At 57.4% G+C, this 19,613-nt stretch overlaps 2 protein-coding genes and 1 long non-coding RNA gene across 3 annotated transcripts; all 3 read right to left on the reverse strand.

Annotated features, from left to right (window-relative positions):
* Window positions 1–261: 261 nt before the first annotated feature.
* On the reverse strand, window positions 262–1,294 carry LOC119102160 (uncharacterized). Its single transcript, XR_005094658.1, has 3 exons — window positions 1,224–1,294; window positions 730–807; window positions 262–282 (listed from the first exon to the last, which is right to left on the reverse strand). It is a non-coding gene; the product is annotated as an uncharacterized LOC119102160 (long non-coding RNA).
* Window positions 1,295–3,887: 2,593 nt separating this feature from the next.
* LOC119102169 (zinc finger protein 236-like) lies at window positions 3,888–7,199 on the reverse strand. Its single transcript, XM_037225520.1, has 7 exons — window positions 6,976–7,199; window positions 6,495–6,634; window positions 5,927–6,042; window positions 5,346–5,441; window positions 4,814–4,988; window positions 4,198–4,331; window positions 3,888–3,901 (listed from the first exon to the last, which is right to left on the reverse strand). The coding sequence occupies exons 1-7, from the start codon at window positions 7,126–7,128 to the stop codon at window positions 3,888–3,890; spliced, it is 828 nt and encodes a 275-aa protein (XP_037081415.1). The 5' UTR covers window positions 7,129–7,199.
* A 148-nt stretch (window positions 7,200–7,347) lies between these two features.
* Window positions 7,348–11,680, reverse strand: LOC119102170 (zinc finger protein Xfin-like; the record flags this gene model as incomplete). The annotated part of the gene is made up of 6 exons (XM_037225521.1): window positions 11,660–11,680; window positions 11,212–11,349; window positions 8,934–9,012; window positions 8,739–8,773; window positions 8,073–8,225; window positions 7,348–7,767 (listed from the first exon to the last, which is right to left on the reverse strand). Coding segments are annotated over exons 1-6 (846 nt in total), but the record flags the coding sequence as incomplete, so codon positions are not given.
* Between the last annotated feature and the right edge of the window lie 7,933 nt (window positions 11,681–19,613).

Below are 19,613 nucleotides of genomic sequence, written 5' to 3' on the forward strand. Positions count from 1 at the left end.
CGCCGTCGGCGTGAGGAAGCGACTGCTGCACCGCTGGCAGGCGTGACCGCCCGTCTCCGGCTGCGTGCGCTGAGGTGGAGGAGGGGCGGCGGCGGTGGCGGCGGCGGCGGGGGAGGCGGCGGTGGCGGCGGGGGGGAGGAGGAGGCGGTGGCGGCGGCGGATCGTGCGTGACACTGTGCTCGGCCAGCTGCTCGGCCGTGCTGAACACGATCAGACAGCGGTCGCAGAGGTGGGCCGCGGCGGCCGCCGGCTGGAACTCCACGCGTGGCTCGCCTCATGCGTCTGCGGACACGGACGGGTCAGGTCACGCCGGTCGGTGACCGAGATGGGCGGCCCGGTCGCAGGGGCGCGCTGCATAGAGCATAGAGCACGCAATCCAGGGATGGAGCCCGTCCAGGGCGTAGCTCATTAACCCGCGGGACATTCGCGCGTACCAAGGTCACCAAATGCGAGGGTCCACCCCACGGCATCACGACCGTCGCCGCTCGGATCCTGCACTGTCCCGCAATGCATGGTCGGGCTCTCCAGACCGCCTGATTCCGCGTTGCCAAACCACACGGCACCCGTCCACCACATCGCGCTTACTCCAAGCAGCCAGTCGCGCCCGTCGACGCCATACCCATCAGCCATATCCGCCCCGGCCAGACGCCACGCCTGCGGGCCCGGGGGCCGATGCGGCACACTCCCGGCGCCCGGCGCGCTCTGGAGACACCGTCCACCCGCGCTCACCGCCAGTGCCAGCTGCGTGTTGAACAGCTGCTTGCAGACGCGGCAGCGGTGGATCAGCGGCTGTGAGAGCGACGGGTCCTGAAACGGAGCGACGCGTCAGGCGGCCGCGGCGGCGCCAGCTGCACGCGTTCCTTCACAGGAGGCTGTACGGCAACACCCACCACACGTGTATGCCGACATGCGCTGCTACCCGGCAGCGCACGCCGGCCGTTCCAAAGTGACCAACATCACCTGGACACGAGGCGGTGTTTGTCAATGATGTGGCATACACGTATGCCATGCCCGCTCGCAGTGACGTCAGAGTCACGACTGCTCTATCAGCGCTTGTGTTTATGTTGGTGCTGCGCCAGTTACGATGAGCGGACCTCACCCGAACCACACGCACGGTTGGTCCGGACACCTCACTCCGTCTAATATATCGCGGCAGGCCGCCGGCCGGCCCACCCACGCCCGGCGCCGGCCGGGCCGAGCCCAGCGGCGGAGCCCGCCCGCACCTGCAGCAGCACGTTGTCGGAGTCCATCTCGAGGATCATCTGGCCGTCCTGCTCGTTGCGCAGGCGCAGCACTCGTCTTCGGAGTCGGGCTCGGGACAGCGGTGGCCGCCGCCCGGTCCACGGCCGCCCGGCAGCCGCGCTCCTCCGCACCTAGCGCTGCAGGGCAGGCGGCGCTCAGGTGACGTCACACGGTGCTCAAGTGACGTCACCCAGCGCTCACGCGTCTTCAGCCGGCGCGCGCTCGCAGAGGCGAAGAGTCTTGCATAGTTCACAGTCACACTCCTTAACCCTCGTGGTTGGCGGGTGGCGGAGGGTCGCCCGCGCCCAGTGGTCACGCCCTCAGTGGCGAGGCGACAACGCTCCCGCACAGTGATGTGAAGGTTGTACCAGCGCTAACGACCGATTGCTCTCACTATATAATCAAATTATCCTATGTCTGGTTTAACGAGCGTTACCAGCTTTCCCCTTCCACTTGAAGCAGTCGCTCATCGCCAGCGTCTGTGACGCTTTCTCCCAAACCGGCCCACCTGCGCGCAGTCTAACACGGCCCCACCCCGCGCGCGGCCGGTCCGACCAGAGCGGCGCGGCGCGACGCGGCGCGCGGTACCTGGTGACTCGCGGCGTGGCGGCGATGGCGGCGATGTTGGCCAGCATCAGTCGGTGCTCCGCCGACATGTCGGCCTTGACCTGCGACAGGCCGGCCGCCAGTTCCGAGGCAGGGAACAGCTGCTGCTTCAGCGCCGTCTCCAGCTGAGCCAGGCCGTCCTGCGCGCGTGAGCACCGCCGCCGGCCGTCAGTGCACCGCACACGCTCTCACGTCCAACTACGCACTGGCTGGCAGCTGTTTTCCACGCCCCTTGTGTGAAGCGCCAGCGACTGCATCGGTCATATAGTTGACACGCCGAACGAACCAAGCTGCCCCAGCGTTCGGGCGATAGACAGTTGACCTGGGACTACACTCTGCGACGCCACACTGATTAGATTTACGAGCCGCTCATCTCGCGTGCAAACACAGATGCCGACGAACACCGGTTGAAACAACGCCATTGACCACACGTCAATGGGCGCATCGGATCCGCTCGGCGGTCCAGTCCAGTCTCAGTTCCAGTCCCAGTCACAGTCCCAGTCCAGACCTGTGAGACGGGCCGGGTGCCGTGGTCGCCGCCGATGGTGACGGTGCCCGAGGCGTCCGCCGTCAGCGGGGGCAGCTCCGGAGCCGCCAGCTCGCCTGCCGGCCGCGCGCCGACGCGTCACCACAGGGACAGCGCGACAACGCAGGTGGCGTACGCAGCGGCGCCGGACCGGTGAGGAGATCGCCGGTCACAGGGCCGCGCGTCACTCACGGGGACGCCCAAACAGCCGACAGCACGGCGACATGGCTTGTCGGGATAGCTCGCAGTACCTCACGACATTCATGAGACACACACACAACACACACCCACCCCAGCGGGCGGCGGCGAGCACGGCGCGGCGGAAGGAGGGTGTACGGCACGCCCGCCGCAGGCCGTGGCTGCCGGCCCACCAGGCGTGGCGCGCGGCGCCGGCGGCGGCGCACTCACATTGCACCATCTGGCCATGCTCGTCCAGGATGACGCTGACGTTCTGCGCGCGCGTGGTGTAGGCGGCGTCCGACAGCAGCGGCTCCTCCTCAGGCGTCATCAGGTCCGTGAACAGGCCGCCCGACAGCTGGTTTTGCTGCAGACAAAGGCGATGAGCCGGCCTGAGCGCGCCGCCACCGACACAGACGGACAATCTATCCGCAGTCGAGCAATCCAGCTACAGCTGATTGGCCAGACAACGGCCCCGCTGTTGCAGCCACCCGATCTGTCAGTGAGGCTGGGAAAGCTTGGCTGCTAATGACGAGAGGGCCTCCTCGCTAGGTAATGACCGTTGGTAACTTTACCTGGTGCAGGCGCGCGGACAGCCTTAGTCACTGACTGCGGCCGCTGAGCGACAGCCGTGTATGTCGGTGATAGGGTAAATACCTCCCGTACTTGCATATCAATGCCGAACAATCACCCCTACCTATTGTTGACCATTTAACAACTTTATCTGATGCTGATAACTAAACTATCACAGCCAATGACAGCCGAACGACGATCTACGACCTTCAGGTTACGAGACTCACTTTCCCGCACAACCGAATATTCCACGCACAGACCGCCACCCTGAAACACGTCTTCAAAGCTGGCGGACAGGGGCGCCTTGAAGCGCGGCGCCCGCGCCCTGCCGCCGTCCCCCGCCGAGGGCTCACCAGAACGTTGCTGTTGGCTATCTCGAACTTGTGACAGCGCGTGTGCTTCTTGCAGATCATGCGGGTCTTGAAGCGGCGCTGGCAGTACGGGCACATGTACGGCCGCTCCTGCGCACGAGACCACACGATCAGGGCGCGTGTTTTCGTGCTAGCCGGTCGGAAGGAATCGGTTATGTGAACCCAGCATCCCTTCACACAACTAGATGTATGGTAAGTCCTCAATACGATCCGTAGCCGCCTCTCATTTGTCTCGCAAGCGTCATGATGACCGATAATTTTTCAAACCGTCCCCAGAGCAAAACTTGCGATCTGTTTGCGACGCGGCCACTCGTGAAACAATCTGTTGAGAGCATTGGGAGATCGCGAAGTGGGGCTACCAATGGTGTCAACCTGAACGAGACTCCCAACTTCTAGTCTTCAAGACCTGCACAAGAATACGTTGAGAATTTACGCCCGCAAGGAAAACGATGTGGTTCCTAAACTCCATACAATTACTATTCTGCCGAATATGCATGTCATCACTACAAACAACTACATTCGCCCTACCCGTAACAATATGCAGCGACTATTCCGCTCACTCTGCATCCTACCTCTTACTCCTCGATTTCCTTGCATATGTAGTTGTCATTCTATCAATCATACATACTATTACGCAACGCGCACACATATCCTGTGTCGGCCAGAGGGCGTGAGCCGCGGGCGGGGGCGGCCCTACTTTACCTGGGTGGGTGGTCATGTGTCGGGTCATGCTGCTCTTGGTGGTGAAGGCGTGCGAGCAGATGGGGCACTTGAAGAGGCGCGCGCCAGTATGCGTCCGCAAATGTGTGGCCAGCACGCTGGACGTCATGAAGCTCCTGTCGACAGAGCCGTTGGCGCACGTCAACACGGCGCCGCCCGGCAGCCAGCGGACGGGTCGGGTCAGAAGCGCACGGGCAGATCAGGCGCCCCGCGGCGATTACGTAGCAGTGTACGTAGCAGGTGCAGCTTACCGCCCGTCTTGTGTGCGGAATACACGTCTAAACGGCATCCCACTGTGATGATGATGCTTGGGATTTTAGGCTGCGCCGACTGCGATAGTCATTTCGCCCCACAGTTGTTAGTGCCTAAGGCAGCGTATAGGCAACTTAACATCCTGTCAGCTAGAAAACAGTTGTCAACAGCTGACCTGCAGCCGCACATGCATTAAAATGCCAATTTCACGGGAGACGTCACTGAGCACCAACAGAGCTCAGTCCGAGTGAAACCCTGGGTCAGCAGGAGTGATTCTGACTAACGATCCGCCAACGACCCAGGGGACAGGAGTCGGGTCGGTCGGGGTCGTCGGAGCGTCACTGACTTGTTGCACATGGGGCAGTGGTGCGGTTTCTCGCCCGTGTGCCAGCGCATGTGCTGCTTCAGGTGGGAGACCTTCTTGAAGGCGGCGCGACACTGGGTGCAGCGGTGCGGCCGGTCCGGCGCCTCGTCGCCCTCGGGGATCTCAATACGTCGCGGACGGTCCACCTGCACCATACCTGACCAACACACACCGTACGGGGCTGTTAGGAACAGGCGGAGCGGCGCAGAGCCACCACACGGCCCACGCACGGCGTTTCTTGCAATAGCAGCCGCGGAGGGCAATGGAGCTGAACGGTTGCACGGTTGCTGAACGGCTCACCACCAGGCTAAATCAACGGTATCGGTATCGCGCACCACGTGTCGTGTATGTTGCACACACGCGTCACCGCCGCACGCAAACCAGGCATCTGTCCCGTTTTGGCTGAGAGTGTGGAAGCTCTCTACGCGGCCCCCGAGCGCCGGCTAGACTCCGGAGCTGACGCCGAGACCGGCGCGCGCCGCCGGCCGCCAGCCGCCGGCGCCAGCTGCCTCACCGCTGCTGGTGATGAGGATGGGCGGCTGTAGTCGCACCTCCGGCCCACTGTCCGGCGACGCCCTCTTCCTCTCGTCAGCGTCGTCACCGTCGTCACCTGCCGCACGAGGACCGTCAGCACCGACGCCGCCGCTCGCGCGGGTGACGTCACATAGGTCGCTGAGTGGCTGCTCGATGGACAGAGCCAGCGACCAAACGCTACGTACACCGGTAGCCAGGCTCTAACCGCCCTCTTTCAATGCACGGTTGTGAGGGTCAAGCCTGCAAGACATCCCGGCGCGCGGCACAATGCCGATAGACTTCATCTGGGTACCATCGCAATAATTCAAAAAGACACACTGCAGCACAGTGAACAAAAACGGTGTTGTATGCCCAAGCTTTCGCTGCATCCAGCCAAAATTAACTATCCGCTTCGACGTACTATTTTAACTGCTAGCCACCCATACATTTGCCGTGTACCCACTGTCCCAACTAAGCCGACAAAGCCGTCGTATCGCGAGATGTGGCACGTTTGGTAACCCTGAGACGGGCACCACCAGCCGGCGCAGCGGCGCGGCCGGCTTCCCCCCCCCCCTCGCTCACGTGTAGCGTCGGTGCGGGTCCGTCGGTGGGCCGCCTCGTGCGCCTGAATCTGGCCCAGCGTGCGGCACTGCTTCTCACAGTACTGGCAGTGGTACGGCTTGGCGCCCGTGTGCAGCCTGCAACGGCCGGCCGTCAGACGCCGGCGCCGCGACACCACCGCCCGCCGGCCCGCTGCCGCGCGGTCGGAACGGACCCGGCCGGCCGGCGACACAAGCACTGCAGCTGATGGTCAGGAGCCACCTGCTCAGACAGCTGACACGTCGACCCGTGCCGTCTGCCACGCTATGACTGGGTCCGTGTGGCCGACGGCCTAGAGCGACACCCCAACTCACTGCGATGGCCACCAATAGCGCTCCCAGTGGTGTGGTACACAGCCCGCTCTCCGCCGAACCGAAGTGACAAAAACCCCGCTGAACTGCGGGAGACCTCTGGCCCCCTTTGCCAGCAAACTGGACCGGCCACGACAGCCTTTTGATCGACCTCCACCAGACCAGATATCAATAATGACGAGGTGGAGCTGGACCCAGCACTAGCCAGGGGTGACTCCAGGGCAGCTGCTATCACTGACCTCAGGTGGACCTTGAGCACGCCGGCGGTGGAGAACTTTTTGTGGCAGATGGGGCAGCTGGCCAGCTTGATTCCGCGGTGGGCACGCAGGTGCGACTCCAGACCGGAGCGGACAGTGAACTGGCGGAAGCACTGCGGACACTGCCGGCCGGCCACGAGGCGTCAGTCAATCTCGGGGACGCCGCCGGCCCGGCACGCCGCCCGGCCCGGCGCCAGCGCCACATACAACCGTCCGTCGGGGACTCGGTCACCAATTGGTCACCCGTGGGGACGTGGGGACGGGCAACCACGGGGAGGACTTGGCTCGGTCCACGCGCACAGTTGAGGGAAACAGAAGCAAGTTACTGGTCATGACCTAAATGCGTTAAATTCCAATCAAACAATGGGCGCCGCCGGGGATGCATCTAACGTCACTCAGAACACCAAAGACCGCAACAGCTGCCGCATAATCCTCAGCAAGAACTCAGTCGGCTGACACTCACCCGGAACGGCTTGTCCTTGGTGTGGATGCGCAGGTGGCGCACCAAGTCGTACGGCTTGCGGAACTCCTTGGCGCAGAACAGACACTGGAACCAGCGCAGCCGGCCCTCGTAGCGCACACGCACCAGATGCTTGCGCTCGCGGCCCTGCACCATCTTGTCCACGACGGTGATGATTGCCGGTCGCTTGTCGCGTGTGGGCTCTCCGGCGCGCGGCGGCGGCACCGGCGGCGGTACCGGCGGCAGCGGCGGCGGTGGCGGCGGCGGCGGCGGGTCGGTGCGCTGCGGAGCCGCCGCCTTCGGGCCTGGCGCCGCCTGCACGGCGCTGTCGGGCGGCGCGCCGCCGTCCGCGGCCGCCGCCGCCTCGCCCGCACCCTCGGCCGCCGGCAGCACGCAGTCGGGCACGACGCCGGAGCGCGCGATCTCCTGGATCTGCGCCTGGATGCGGTCGCGCGCCGCAGCGTTGCCGGCCGAGTAGTCGAGCAGCTGGCGGACCAGGTCGCGCAGCGCGTCGGCGCTCATCCCGGTGTTGCTCGGCGGATCGTGCATCTTGCTGATGTGACTGCCGAGCACGCCGCTGGTGGCGAAGCCGCAGCCGCAGTGCTCGCACTTGAAGATCCGCTCGCGCGCCTCGCTCAGGTTGTGTACGCGGCGCACGTGGTTGCGCAGGTTGCCGCGCTGCGCGAAGAACATCTTGCAGATGGTGCACTGGTAGGGCCGGATCTTGCCGTGCTTCGACTCGCGGTGGATCTTGAGCGCACTCTTCTGGTTGAAGGCGCGGTCGCAGATTTCGCACTGGGGGGTGCGGCGGGGACGTGTTACTGGGGAGGGGAGTGTAGGGGGCACGTTAGAGTAGCGCCCTTCAAATGAGCCTGGACCTAGAGTAGCGCTCCCTGCAACTGAGCCTGGACAAGCCAGTCGATGCCAAACGAAAAACACGTATGTTTTGGACGCCAGCTGTACGTCTGGTCACCAATGAAGACCTTGTGAGGTGGTGCGGATGGCGTTGCCGGCTGCTCGAGCGCTCCGCGAAGCTGCCTTGCTACGCCAGTGCTTCCACCCGAGGCCAGCCAATCGCAGCCCAGAGAGCCGTCTCTCACCTTGAACGGCTTCTCGCCGGTGTGGATCAGCTGGTGGCGGCGCAGCAGGCCCGGCTTGGCGAACGACTTCTGGCAGATCTGGCAGCGCGTGCTGGGCCGCGAGCTCGGCTTAGTCCGTCGCCGCTGCTGCTGCAGCTTCAGTATGGACCGGATCTGCGGGAGGGCGCCAGCCGGCCGTCACACACCGCCGGTCCACGTACAGCCCCCGGGACCGCGCTACCGATGTAGGGCAGCATTGGACGACAGCTGGTCAAAGTTCTCACTTCGGCAGCGTGTTCGGTTGATTTCAGGACGCAGGCCATGCTTTAGTCGTTAGCCATAGTCACCATCTCTCACGCCGATCATAGCAGAGAACACAGAAACACGGCGTGCGCTGGGCAGGGGTCAGGAGCTATGTCACGTGTGTAAACCAGGCACCGCCGGGGCGCGGCAGCCCGGCCCACGCCACAAACGTCGTCCATCACAGGGACGACAGTGACTGCACTTCCGACGCCGTTTCCGGACGCCGCCATGCCTGCCGCGTGGAAGCATACGACAACGTATACTATCCCGCGTCTGCTTTACCCCACAGCCACCGCGAGGCAGTCACCGTCCTTCCGAGTCACGCGGGCCACGCCCGGTCGTCAGCGGCCGGACCCGACCGCCGGCGCCAGCAGCCACACTGACCGTCTGATGCTCCTTGTGGTGGTCCAAGCAGCTCCCTGTTCGTGGCGAACACCAGCTTGCACTGTGTGCACGTGCGCTTGATGTTGGACGGCTTCAGCACGTTGTCGCCGCCGGCCGGGTCGGCGCCGAGCTCGGCGTCGGCGTCGGCGTCGGCGACGGTGCCGGGGCCCGACTCGGCCGCGTGGCCGGCCTCGCCGGCGGGCGCCGTGACGACCAGCTCCAGGTTCACGGCGGCCGGCGCCGTGTGCACTGGCAGGTGTTTGTCCAGCAGTACCTGCGGCGGACATCCGGCCGGCGGGTCAGCTGTGCGCCGCTGGCGACCTCGCGGCGCGTGACGGCCGGCATCGCCCCCCACATGGAGGGCCCGCTGTTGCCACCACGACCGCTACGGCCCGCTGTCACAGTCTCACACACCGGCGACCCAGGTCATCACGCCCAACACACGTGGCCTGCAGAGCTCACTCCCAAGGCAGGTGAGCTGTAGCCAGTACTCCCAAACACAGACGACCCACTGTCATCACTTCCAACACAGATGACCTGTACTCATCACTCCTAAGAGTTGACCCGTTATCACTACTCCCTACTGCGCCGCGGATGAACTGTTGTCACTACTCTCGACGAAGAACTGGAGGACATCAGGTGATTCTCAACTCTTCACTGAAGGCATAAGCTTAGAAAACCCCCACGGGCACGAACTGATAGGTTGAGCGATTGCTAACAAGCAAGCCACAACATCGAACAGATGATCCTCTCAGGTTGGCACAGAGTGCCCTCCGCGCTGATCGACGACCAAGAAAACATCAGGTCATTCTGCTACCCCAGTAGCCCGTCCCCATTCTACCAAACAATCTTCTAACCTCCTCCAAGAACAGCGGGCCAAACCGAAAGTGCAATGAAATCATCTGGCCATCTCAAAGCCCAACCTGGCAATCGCTAACCTAATCGCTAATCGCAACCGCTAGTTACATCCTCCACCCCCCTCCCCGCCCCTCGTAGAAGTGGCAAAGTGCTACGCGACGCCCAACAACCCGTGCCGACACGGCAGGGCTTCCACTTCGGGTCGAACGAAACACAGCACACGGTAGCGCCGCCGCCGACAGCACATGAGTGGAGGAACTCGTGCTGGCACTAGCGTAGCAGCTACAATCGCCTCGTCCCATCCTCGTGCAGGGCCAGGGGGGCGCGCAGCGATAGGCCACGCTGCCGGAAGGACCGGCCGCAGTCCCGGGCAGGGTCCGTTGGGTCGGACCGCGTGGCTCACGGTCGTGCAGCTCCCAGTTCTTCTGCGGGGCACCGGGCGGCAGCAGGCGCGTCAAAGGCGGCCGTGTCAGGGCGGCAGCTGCAGGGGCGACGTGTCAGGGACGGCGTGCCAGGCAGACGCATCAGGGGCGGCGTGTCAGGGGCAGCGTGTCAGGGGCAGCGTGTCAGGGGCGGCGTGTCGGGGCGGTGTGTAGGCACGACGCTCGCGACGTCCGACGACACGGCGTCACAGACTTCGGGAGGGCCTCGCCGTTTTAGGTGAACAACCGCAGGCAGGTGACCTACATTTACCCCTCGTGTTCATCTACGAAGATGTCGACTTCAGGCGCACGTCACGAATATGCCCAATTACATCCCAGGTGCACACAACATCAGATGGGGTTCGAACAGCCAAACGTGTAAGTGGCACGAGGGGGAACGGCCGCACTGACCTGGAAGTTGAAAAGCCTCTGGACATTTATCACACTTGAATGGTTTCTCATAGTCGTGGGACTTGATGTGGTTGAGTGTAGCGTTTCCAGATATGAGCGTTTTTCCGCACTTCTGACAGCGCCAAGGGGCCTGAAACGGTGCGGGTTTGCTGTCAAGACCTCTGCAGTACACCACAAATGGCTGCACACGTTGTCATACAATCGAGTAAACACACTGTCAATATGGTACAAAAATGCAAAATACCATCACCCCTCAAAAATGCAAGGCATTACCTGATGGCCATACAGAATCCCCATCCTTGGCACTTAACTGGTGTACAATGTTGCCAAGTGATAACACGATGTCAGCCGCTGGTATGCTCCAGCTGTCGGCAGGCACACTGCCCAGCTGACCCAGTCCGTCGGGCCTCGACACACTCATACCAACATACCACTCGGCATCCCAACAGATGGCGCGACTCCCAGCCTCCGTGGGCGATGTGGTAGCGCAGACGTGCGCCGGGACAACTAATGTAGCAGGATGCACCACTGCCCGAGTCAGGGGCCGACGCGGAATAACCATATACGGGCAGTACGGATACCCATAAACTTCCGTAAAAAGTATCCGAGACGTATCGGGTGGGAGCATGGCCATGACGCCAAATACTTTACAGGACTGCAGTGCGGGCCCCCGCCCCACCACGCGGTGTTCCCGCCACACTGGCCCGAGCCCGTCGTGCCGGGGCGGGCGGTCCCAGCGGCGTCGCCGGCCGTGGGCACTAGAGGCGGCCGGCGCTCCGTACCGGTCCAGGCGGCTCCGGGTCCGGCTCGAAGGGGAAGAGTCGCGGCACGCGGCGCCGGGCGCGCGCCGGCGGCGGCGGGCTCTGCTCCTGCCCCAGGCCGGGCGTGTCTGCCAGCAGTGACTCCACCGACGGCAGCGCCTCCGAGACCGGCTCCAGTGCCAGCCGACACCGGCCCCAGCGCCTCCGACACCAGCGCCTCCGAGACCGGCCCCAGCGCCGCCGACACCAGGCTCCAGCGACTCGGGCACCTGCTCCAGACACCTGACAGAACAGCAGACCGGGTGACAGCGCCAGCTCTAACTCCCGCTGCAATAGTCGAACCAGTAGCAATACAAGTAGCAGCTCAGTGTCTGACACTACAGCAAAGCAGACTACACCAGCTTCGGCGCTGGCCAGTCATCGGCGCCGAACCAACCCAGCCCCAACACGCGGCGAAGCAGCAACGCACTTGCTCGGCCCACACCCACATGGTGCCCACACCAGAACCCCATCACGCGTGTGTGAGAGCCCTGCCGCGGACCCGTCAACGCGAGCGGAGCCGCCGCGAGCGCGCCCCAGCCGGCCGCATCACCAGGAGGAGGGAGAGGGGAGGACGAGACGCCGCCGCCCGCCGGCAGCAGCCTCCTCACCTGTATGGGCGCTGGCTGGCCATCGTGCTCGGCCTCCGGGTCGGCCGAGAAGATGCCGTGCGCCATGATGTCGGGCCCGAGCGCGCCGCCGCTGGAGAGCACTACCTGGCCACCCATCTGGTTCAGGAAGGCCATCTGTGGGCGGCGGGGAGAAACGCTGCGTGAGGGCGGGCGTTCGCCAGCCCGCTGGCTAACTGCTACCAGAGTGCAAAAACAAGGGATTAAAGCATCATGTTTTGGAAGAGTTGTCAGAGCGAAACATAGTGGGGGCTCCCCTGAGTGCATGCAGGCTCCACAATTATTATCCCAGATATCATCAGGTATGCCTGTGCATCTAAACAGGTCAACATTTATTACATGGGCGATAATTCACAGAAAGTGAAGAAAAAAGCAATATCCCAGCACAAACCTAGACATGTGCAACAACACTGGCACTGATCAAATCTGGTCACAAAAGGGAGTGAAAACTCATAACCACAGGACTATTTGCCACCTACTTCCCAGTGGCATGCAACAACCTGTCAACACATGCCACATTCAAAACATTGCTGGATCTTTCAGCTGTGACTTACGGCATCCAGTAGTACTGTAGAGCCATCTTCCCAGCTGTTGAGGGACATAGCTGCCCTCTGCTGGCACCACACTGATTGGCATTCCCAACAGCTGATGCAGTTCCATCATCATTCACTGCCAATTGCATAGATAATGTTACAAGGATGAACTACACCATCTTTTACAGAGCAATATGACAACATATTTCCAAGGCCTTCAATATATACATATAATATATATATATATATATATATATATATATATTATATATATATATATATATTATATATGTGTATATATATATATATATGTATATATATACATATATATGTATATATACATACATACATATATATATATATATATATTATATATATATATATATATACATATAATCCCTCCAACAGCCATCCAAACACTGCTGTTTGGAAGTAGGGTGCAACATGTTTATCTAAATCACACAGATGCTCATTATGCATGTGGCAAACATGTCATAAATGGCTGGGATATTATCTGCTTGAGGCAGTTAGGGGACCCAGAACATGGGGACAGCTATGAACATACTAAACTAACAAAATATCATGCTGGGGCATCAATGTCCTCATCACTGAAAAATCCAGATAATAATTTGGACTGTTTGAGCTCACTTACCATGCATTATGACACACCTTATACTGACATCAGATAGTACTGGGGCCAGCCCCCACCAAGGGCGTCTAGGGGGTTCTCTGGGTCCTGACATCCTTGGAGCACTTATACTGATGTAGGCACTTCCAAAAAGGAGTTGGGACCATGCAATATTCTGAAAGCAAGATGGAAATAAAGTGTACTTACCATTAATCTGAAAAGTGTTAGCATTTGCTAGGTCTTCTGCTGACAATGTCATGATGTTCTCCATGATTGCAGTTGACTGACTGATCTGGAACCAGTGCAGAATATTTCAATGAAATGATTTCATTGTGTGCATATTCAACAATTCACTAAACAAAAACAAAAACATACACAAACCAATCAATGCCAATTTTATCAACACCATACATGACAATGCACCTGCTTAACTTTTCAAGACTTGGATGTACTAGTCTCTAATCATGTTGGTCCCAGAACAAATGGATATTTTGATTCCAATGAATGTTTCCATCATCACCAATTTTGAACAAGTGAAATACTGACACTTGCATGCCTTGCCAAATGTTTCACCACCATAGACCAAAACAATGTCATGAATGAAAGCACTATGACTATCCTCTCCTCTCAAAGCACCCACACTAATTTCTCAATTTGTTATCATTACTGTGATTTGGACAGGTTTGTTCAGGCACAAAATGAGATGTCAAATGAATCAGGAAAGCTTGTCACAGTTTATCATATAACTGGAAGATAACTTGTCTGCCTTAATGTATTACAATGCTCTTAAAAGTGATGCCTCTAATCTTAACAGAATGTCAAAATCCCTCATGACTATGCTGGAATGCAGAGTATCTGAACATACTAGTCCTGTGAATCAGGTCAGCTTTCATTACATGCAGATTGAAATGATACAACTGTGTTTTCTTAAACAAACAGGCGGCAGGTGATTTAGCTAATTTTTAGCCCAAACAGACAGGTGACAATGTAACTTATTATGTACTAAAGTTGTTAATGCCTCATCTAAATATTGTTATATAACATTGCTTTTTATGAGAAGTATTGCAGTTTGATGACTGGAAAATATTCTTAAGTACCTAACCATATGTGCAATTTTTACAAATCCTCCACATGCAACATATTTTTCAAAAAGGTGTTATCTTTTAGTGCAGGTGCTGGTGCAGCAATGTGTTTGGAGTTCCATGCACCTGCAATATACAATTTTCATGAAAGAGTGTGGACATGTTTCCATGTAATAAAATAGAAAATAAAAGAGAGCACAACTTTAGGCTGAAGGTATATCAGCATTAGTGCACAATAGCAATACTACCATTAATGTGACAGAAAATGCAGATATTCAGCACCAATATATGGAATAGCATGGTATCAAATGCTGGTATGGAATAATGGAATAATAATGGAATTAATGATGTGGAATTCTAAAAAAACAGAATTTGTATTGATATTGCTAATTGCTAACAAGTTTATGATGCAACCAGATTGAGTTCTTTTCTATCAAAACCACCTATTTTATATTTTAATAAATATATGTATATGAATATTTCTATAGGTAATCAGTGGTAGAGAGGGCAGGGACCTATGCAATTTAGCACTCTAGACATGTCACATGCATATTGTTCCTTTATCATTCTTTTGCCATGCTTCTTTCTGTAGGTATAATACAGAACTTAGCACAATTAACAGCAAAAAACAAGATGAGTGACCCCTTAAAGGCAGCCTGCCTTGTCAGCATGCCCTAAAAACACTAATTACCATCAAGGCCATCCTGCAACAATCAGTCCACATGGCCAGATATTTACACTATATAAGTGCACTAAACCTTGCACTCATATGCACCCAACTCCGGCCAGGCCACCCTGGATTCCCACACCATCTCTAAATTGCAAATATTTTGGGACTGTTTCTTTCCTGATGCTAGCTTAGCAGATTACTATTACTTGAAACACAATCACACCATGTGCTGAGATTGGTGTCAACCAATTTGGAGTGATGGGATTGGTGAGATCAAAGAACTCTAAACCTTCAGTTTACAATGTAAATACACTGAGATTGTTTCCGCAGTGCCCACTGCTACACCCAACACATCTTGCATGATGCATATGATTAGCATTTTACCTGAGGTATATCACAGCTGGTGCAATGTCTCATCATTAAAAATGGCAAAATTATACATGTTTAAATGTTCACAAAAACTCTTTAATAGGATGCTGGACTGGCCAGGTGAGGTGTTGCCTGCTGCCTATTGGGGCCCAATTTCAAAAGAAATGAGCAATATTACTTGCAAAGCATACTACACACTGTTTGTGTAATTTGCATAATACTGACCTAAGGGAGGCCTTAAGTCACATTTACAACAAAATCCAAAGGCCTCCATAACTACGTCAGTAGATGCCGAACTTACGCATGGATTTAGTTTTTCAGTTTGGGAAGTATATCACTGATTCTGACTATCGTCACTCTTGTCAATGTCCTTGTACCCCATGGAACTATACTTCGTGCAAAAGGCTTCTGAAACATGGCATACCATCTCTGATCAACTGGCAAGTTTATGCACACCTCATACACGGATGCTATGACGACCCCTACCTCGAACCTTCGCTCCCACCCACTCTCAGCTCGCATACGTTCTGCAGACCCAGGTCCGCACACCATGCAGGGAAAGCCAAACAAACAAAAGTGCGGCAGAATTGTAGACAGACCGTTTGGTGCTCGACCATCAAATACGGTGAAATAGGATGTCAGTCAAATACACGGCTAGAAATTGCAATACACTTTCACAGCTACTGAAACAGCTAAAAGAGGGTTAGTTTAATTAAAAAAATTCGTTTGACGTACTCTAAACGCAAAATAATTCACTTCTGCACGCCAGTAGCGCAGTTTAGCTATCGAGCAGTGGTGTAATTATGTTGGAGCCTCGTTATCGCGCCTGATTTCGCGCTGGATGCTCAGTAAAGCGATTACAAGGAAACATCTTTGGTCAGGTGGCCAGCAAAGGGTAAGTTCCGTCTCTTAGTCCGTTTCATAAAAAATCATGGGTATATCTGGTGAGTGTATGCCAAAATCCAGGGAACTCAAAGCACTGCAATAAAACCACTTTAATGCTTTTTGGCGTTTCGGCGTTTGGCGTTTGGCGGGTAAACACCAATGCATAGCAGGAATGCTTGCCTTGCTACTTACTTGCACCGCCCTTGTGGTTGGGACGTTTCATGATGGTAATTATTGATGTGTATCTGCGCGTGTGCGTACGTTTGCATATATGCACGTGTACATATATGCAAACGATGAACGATCTACCAGAGCAAGTGCGAAGCGTGGTCAAGATGTTTGCGGATGACACCAAGGTCTACTGTCGTGTCCCGAGACCCCTGACTCACTCACCTCTGCAGGCTGACCTCGACGCCCTGGCCAAGTGGTCAAAGGAGTGGCTGCTCCCCTTTAGTGCAGCAAAGTGCAAAATAATGCACATCGGGAACTGCAACCCGAGGCTGACGTACTTCTTGGACGGTGCCGAAATCGCGGTCGAGTCCACCGAAAAGGACCTCGGGATCTTCGTGGATTACCGGCTCCAGTTCCACGTGCAGACCGCGGAAGCGATCTCCAAGGCCAACCAGATGCTGGCGGTCGTGAGGCGGTCTTTTGCCAATATCGATGCTCGCACTTGCCATTGCTTTTTAAGATCTTAGTACGTCCGTACTTAGAGTATGGCAACGTTATCTGGGGCCCGTTCGGCAAACTGGACCAAAAACGGCTGGAACGAGTTCAGCGACGAGCTACCCGGCTTGTCTATGAAGTGAGGCGCCAGCCATACCCTGAGAGGCTCAGACTCCTTCAGCTGCCCTCACTGTACTATCGTCGTCGCAGGGGAGACATGGTAACAGTGTACCAGCTATTTCATGGAGGCATGTCGTTATCGGAAGAGGAGTTCCTGACAAGGCACAACTCGGAGGTGACGAGAGGACACCAATGGAAGCTCAGAAACCTCGAGCTAGGACTCTCGTCCGTCGCAACTCGTTCAGCACGCGGGTTGTCAACGACTGGAACGCTCTTCCGCACCCGGTCGTGTCGTCGACCTCAGTTGAACAGTTCAAGGCTAGGCTTGATACGCACTGGGCTGACATCATGTACGACGTCCCACGCTGAATATTCCCATAATTTGAGACTGTTTGGTTACCGGACCGGGAGCCTGACGAGACCGGGACCTACAGGCCTAGTGGCCTTTTACAATTCCCGATCACCATAAGGTAAGGTAAGGTACATGAGTGTGCGTCCGTGTGCATTTGGTATGCGCTTGTGAGTGTATGGCCGTGTCTAAATAAAGGACCGTTTCTGACCCGACCGTTATATTGCATTTTGAAGATAGGTAGTGACCCATCCAGGCCATGTTACGTCACGTCTTTATTGCAGAATAATGTTCTCAGCCCCCTCTGCTGCTTGTTTGATAGTGCCTTGCTGATGGTTGTCTCTTCTCAGATGTGCTCCAACATTGTGTGCTGAATAAATGAAAAGCTGATCAGAGTGTTCGCTGATCTATGTTGGCGTCCATAACTTGCAAGGCTCCCGAGAGAGATGGAAGCCGTCAAGAGCGCGATCGATGGGTGTCGATACGTCGACGACCTTGAATGCATTCCTCACCAGTCACAACAGCAGTCATCGGGCGCCCCCAAGCCAGGCACTCGCAAGCTCCAGAGACCTGTCATCTCTGCAGGAAGCAGCTGCACTGACTGGAGGTATTTCACTACCCGATGTGAGCAATACCGCGACGCTGCTGGACTGGCGTGCACCGACGTCTCCATTTATCTTCGGCAATACTGTAAGGCCGCACTGCGCAGACCTCACACGAGCTGCTGGCGGGAGCCTGGCCTCACAGCCCGAGGGGACGCACTCGCTGCTTTCAAACAGCTGACTGTGAGGGAGGAGAACGCAACGGTCGCCCGAGTCGCCCTATCAAACATGCGACAGGACCGCGGCGAGCTGGTTCGTGGGCTCGGCGCCCATCTGAGAGGACAAGCAGGCGTCTGTCGGTTTTCAGTCCAGCGCTCCAACTGCCGTCCGGACGTTGACTGCACCGGCGATGCGATCCGAGACACCCTCACTCGTGGCATCGCCGATCCCGACATGCGATGGGACATCCTAGGCGCAGAAAATCAGTGGAGGCCCCTGGGAGACGTGTTCCGCCTCGCCGAGGCGGAGTTATCAGGCAAACATTCCGCCTTTCAGCTACGCGACTGCCAAGCCACCACTCTGGCGTCCGTTAGCAGTTGCCGCAGACAGAAGAAGGAAAGACGAAGGTCCAACTGTCACCAAAACCTCCAGGACCTCAGGACCAGCTGTCAGAACCCTGTGGATACTGCGGCAACCTCGGCTACGTTAACACGCCCCCTCCCCCCCCCCCCCCCCCCCCGTCCTGAGGCCACGGCAGCGGGAGTGTCCAGCGTACGGACAGACATGCCGTCACTGTGGCGAGGACCACTACACCGAGTGCGTATGCCGGGTCAAAAGGCGGGACTCACGGCCGCCCCGCCCCCGCCTCACCCCAATCAGTCCAACGGACTGGAAAACGACACTGGCGCCATCTTCAACGCCACCTGTTCGACTACCTATAAGTCATTTGAAGGGCTGAACTTGATCGTTATCGGGCATCACGTTTACGGCGACATGGCCGAAAAGTGTATGTCTCGCCGTTCCATGCCTCAACCCACCGCAGAACTGGCAGCCGAGACGGCGAGTGAGGACTACCAGGCGCTGGCTGTCGACCCCACACCGCGCAACAGTAAGTCTCGCATACTCGCAGTGGCCGACACTGGCTGCCAAAGCTGCGTGACTGGCCCCAGCGCTCTCTAGGACATCGGCATCACCCACAAAGGCCTGATCCACGTCAAACTGCTAACCGCGGTAAACAACAAGACAGTCCTGCTCTTGGGAGCCGTCCTTCTGAGGCTGTCCGACACGAGCCAACAGAGTCGCCCCATTGCACCAGGCAGAGGTCACAAACGAATCAGACAAGTTCTTCCTCAGCAGAGAGGCGTGCTCCGCCCTCGCCATCATCTCCCAGGACTTCCAGTCTTGAGGCGAGAAACACCGCGGTTCATCCACACTCGCGACATCTCGCGACGCCACAGCACCGGACATCCTCGCCACGAGCGAAACATCGAAGGCGCCGTGCGGCTGCCCTTGCCGTGAGCGCCCTCGGCCCCCTCCGCAGACGCCACCCATGGCTTCCACTGACGCCACTCGTGAAAAACTGGAGCAGGACCTCAAAGATACCCACAGCGAGTATTTTCAACGTATGTCCCCACCAGCCCTTAGACACCATGTCAAGCCCGCTGCTGGCGCTCATGGTAGACCCTGGCCCGACTCCCGTCGCGCACCACACACCTCCCGGTGCTCCGGTATTGGCAGGCAGAGGAAAGGTCGGATTCGACCGCGACGTCTAGCTAGGGGCACTCGAGCCTGTCCCAATCGGTGGGCCTGCCACCTGGTGTCCACTGCGTGGTAGTTACTGCCAAGATAGATGGCACACCCCGAAGGACCGTGGATCTCCAAGACCTGAACTAACATGCCACTCGGGAGGCC

Source organism: Pollicipes pollicipes, unplaced genomic scaffold (assembly GCF_011947565.3).
Source record: "Pollicipes pollicipes isolate AB1234 unplaced genomic scaffold, Ppol_2.1 Scaffold_56;HRSCAF=61_pilon_pilon_pilon, whole genome shotgun sequence".
Classification (NCBI taxonomy): Eukaryota; Metazoa; Arthropoda; class Thecostraca; order Pollicipedomorpha; family Pollicipedidae; genus Pollicipes; species Pollicipes pollicipes.

Excerpts from the sequence above, each read along its gene's own strand:
- LOC119102169 (XM_037225520.1), bottom strand. The coding sequence starts at position 7,128 with ATGGTGCAGGGCCGCGAGCGCAAGCATCTGGTGCGTGTGCGCTACGAG. Across the intron at positions 6,043-6,494 it reads GTGCTCAAGGTCCACCTGAG|GCTGCACACGGGCGCCAAGC; the intron begins GTCAGTGATAGC and ends CGGCCGTTGCAG. Across the intron at positions 4,989-5,345 it reads CATCCTCATCACCAGCAGCG|GTATGGTGCAGGTGGACCGT; the intron begins GTGAGGCAGCTG and ends TGTGTTGGTCAG.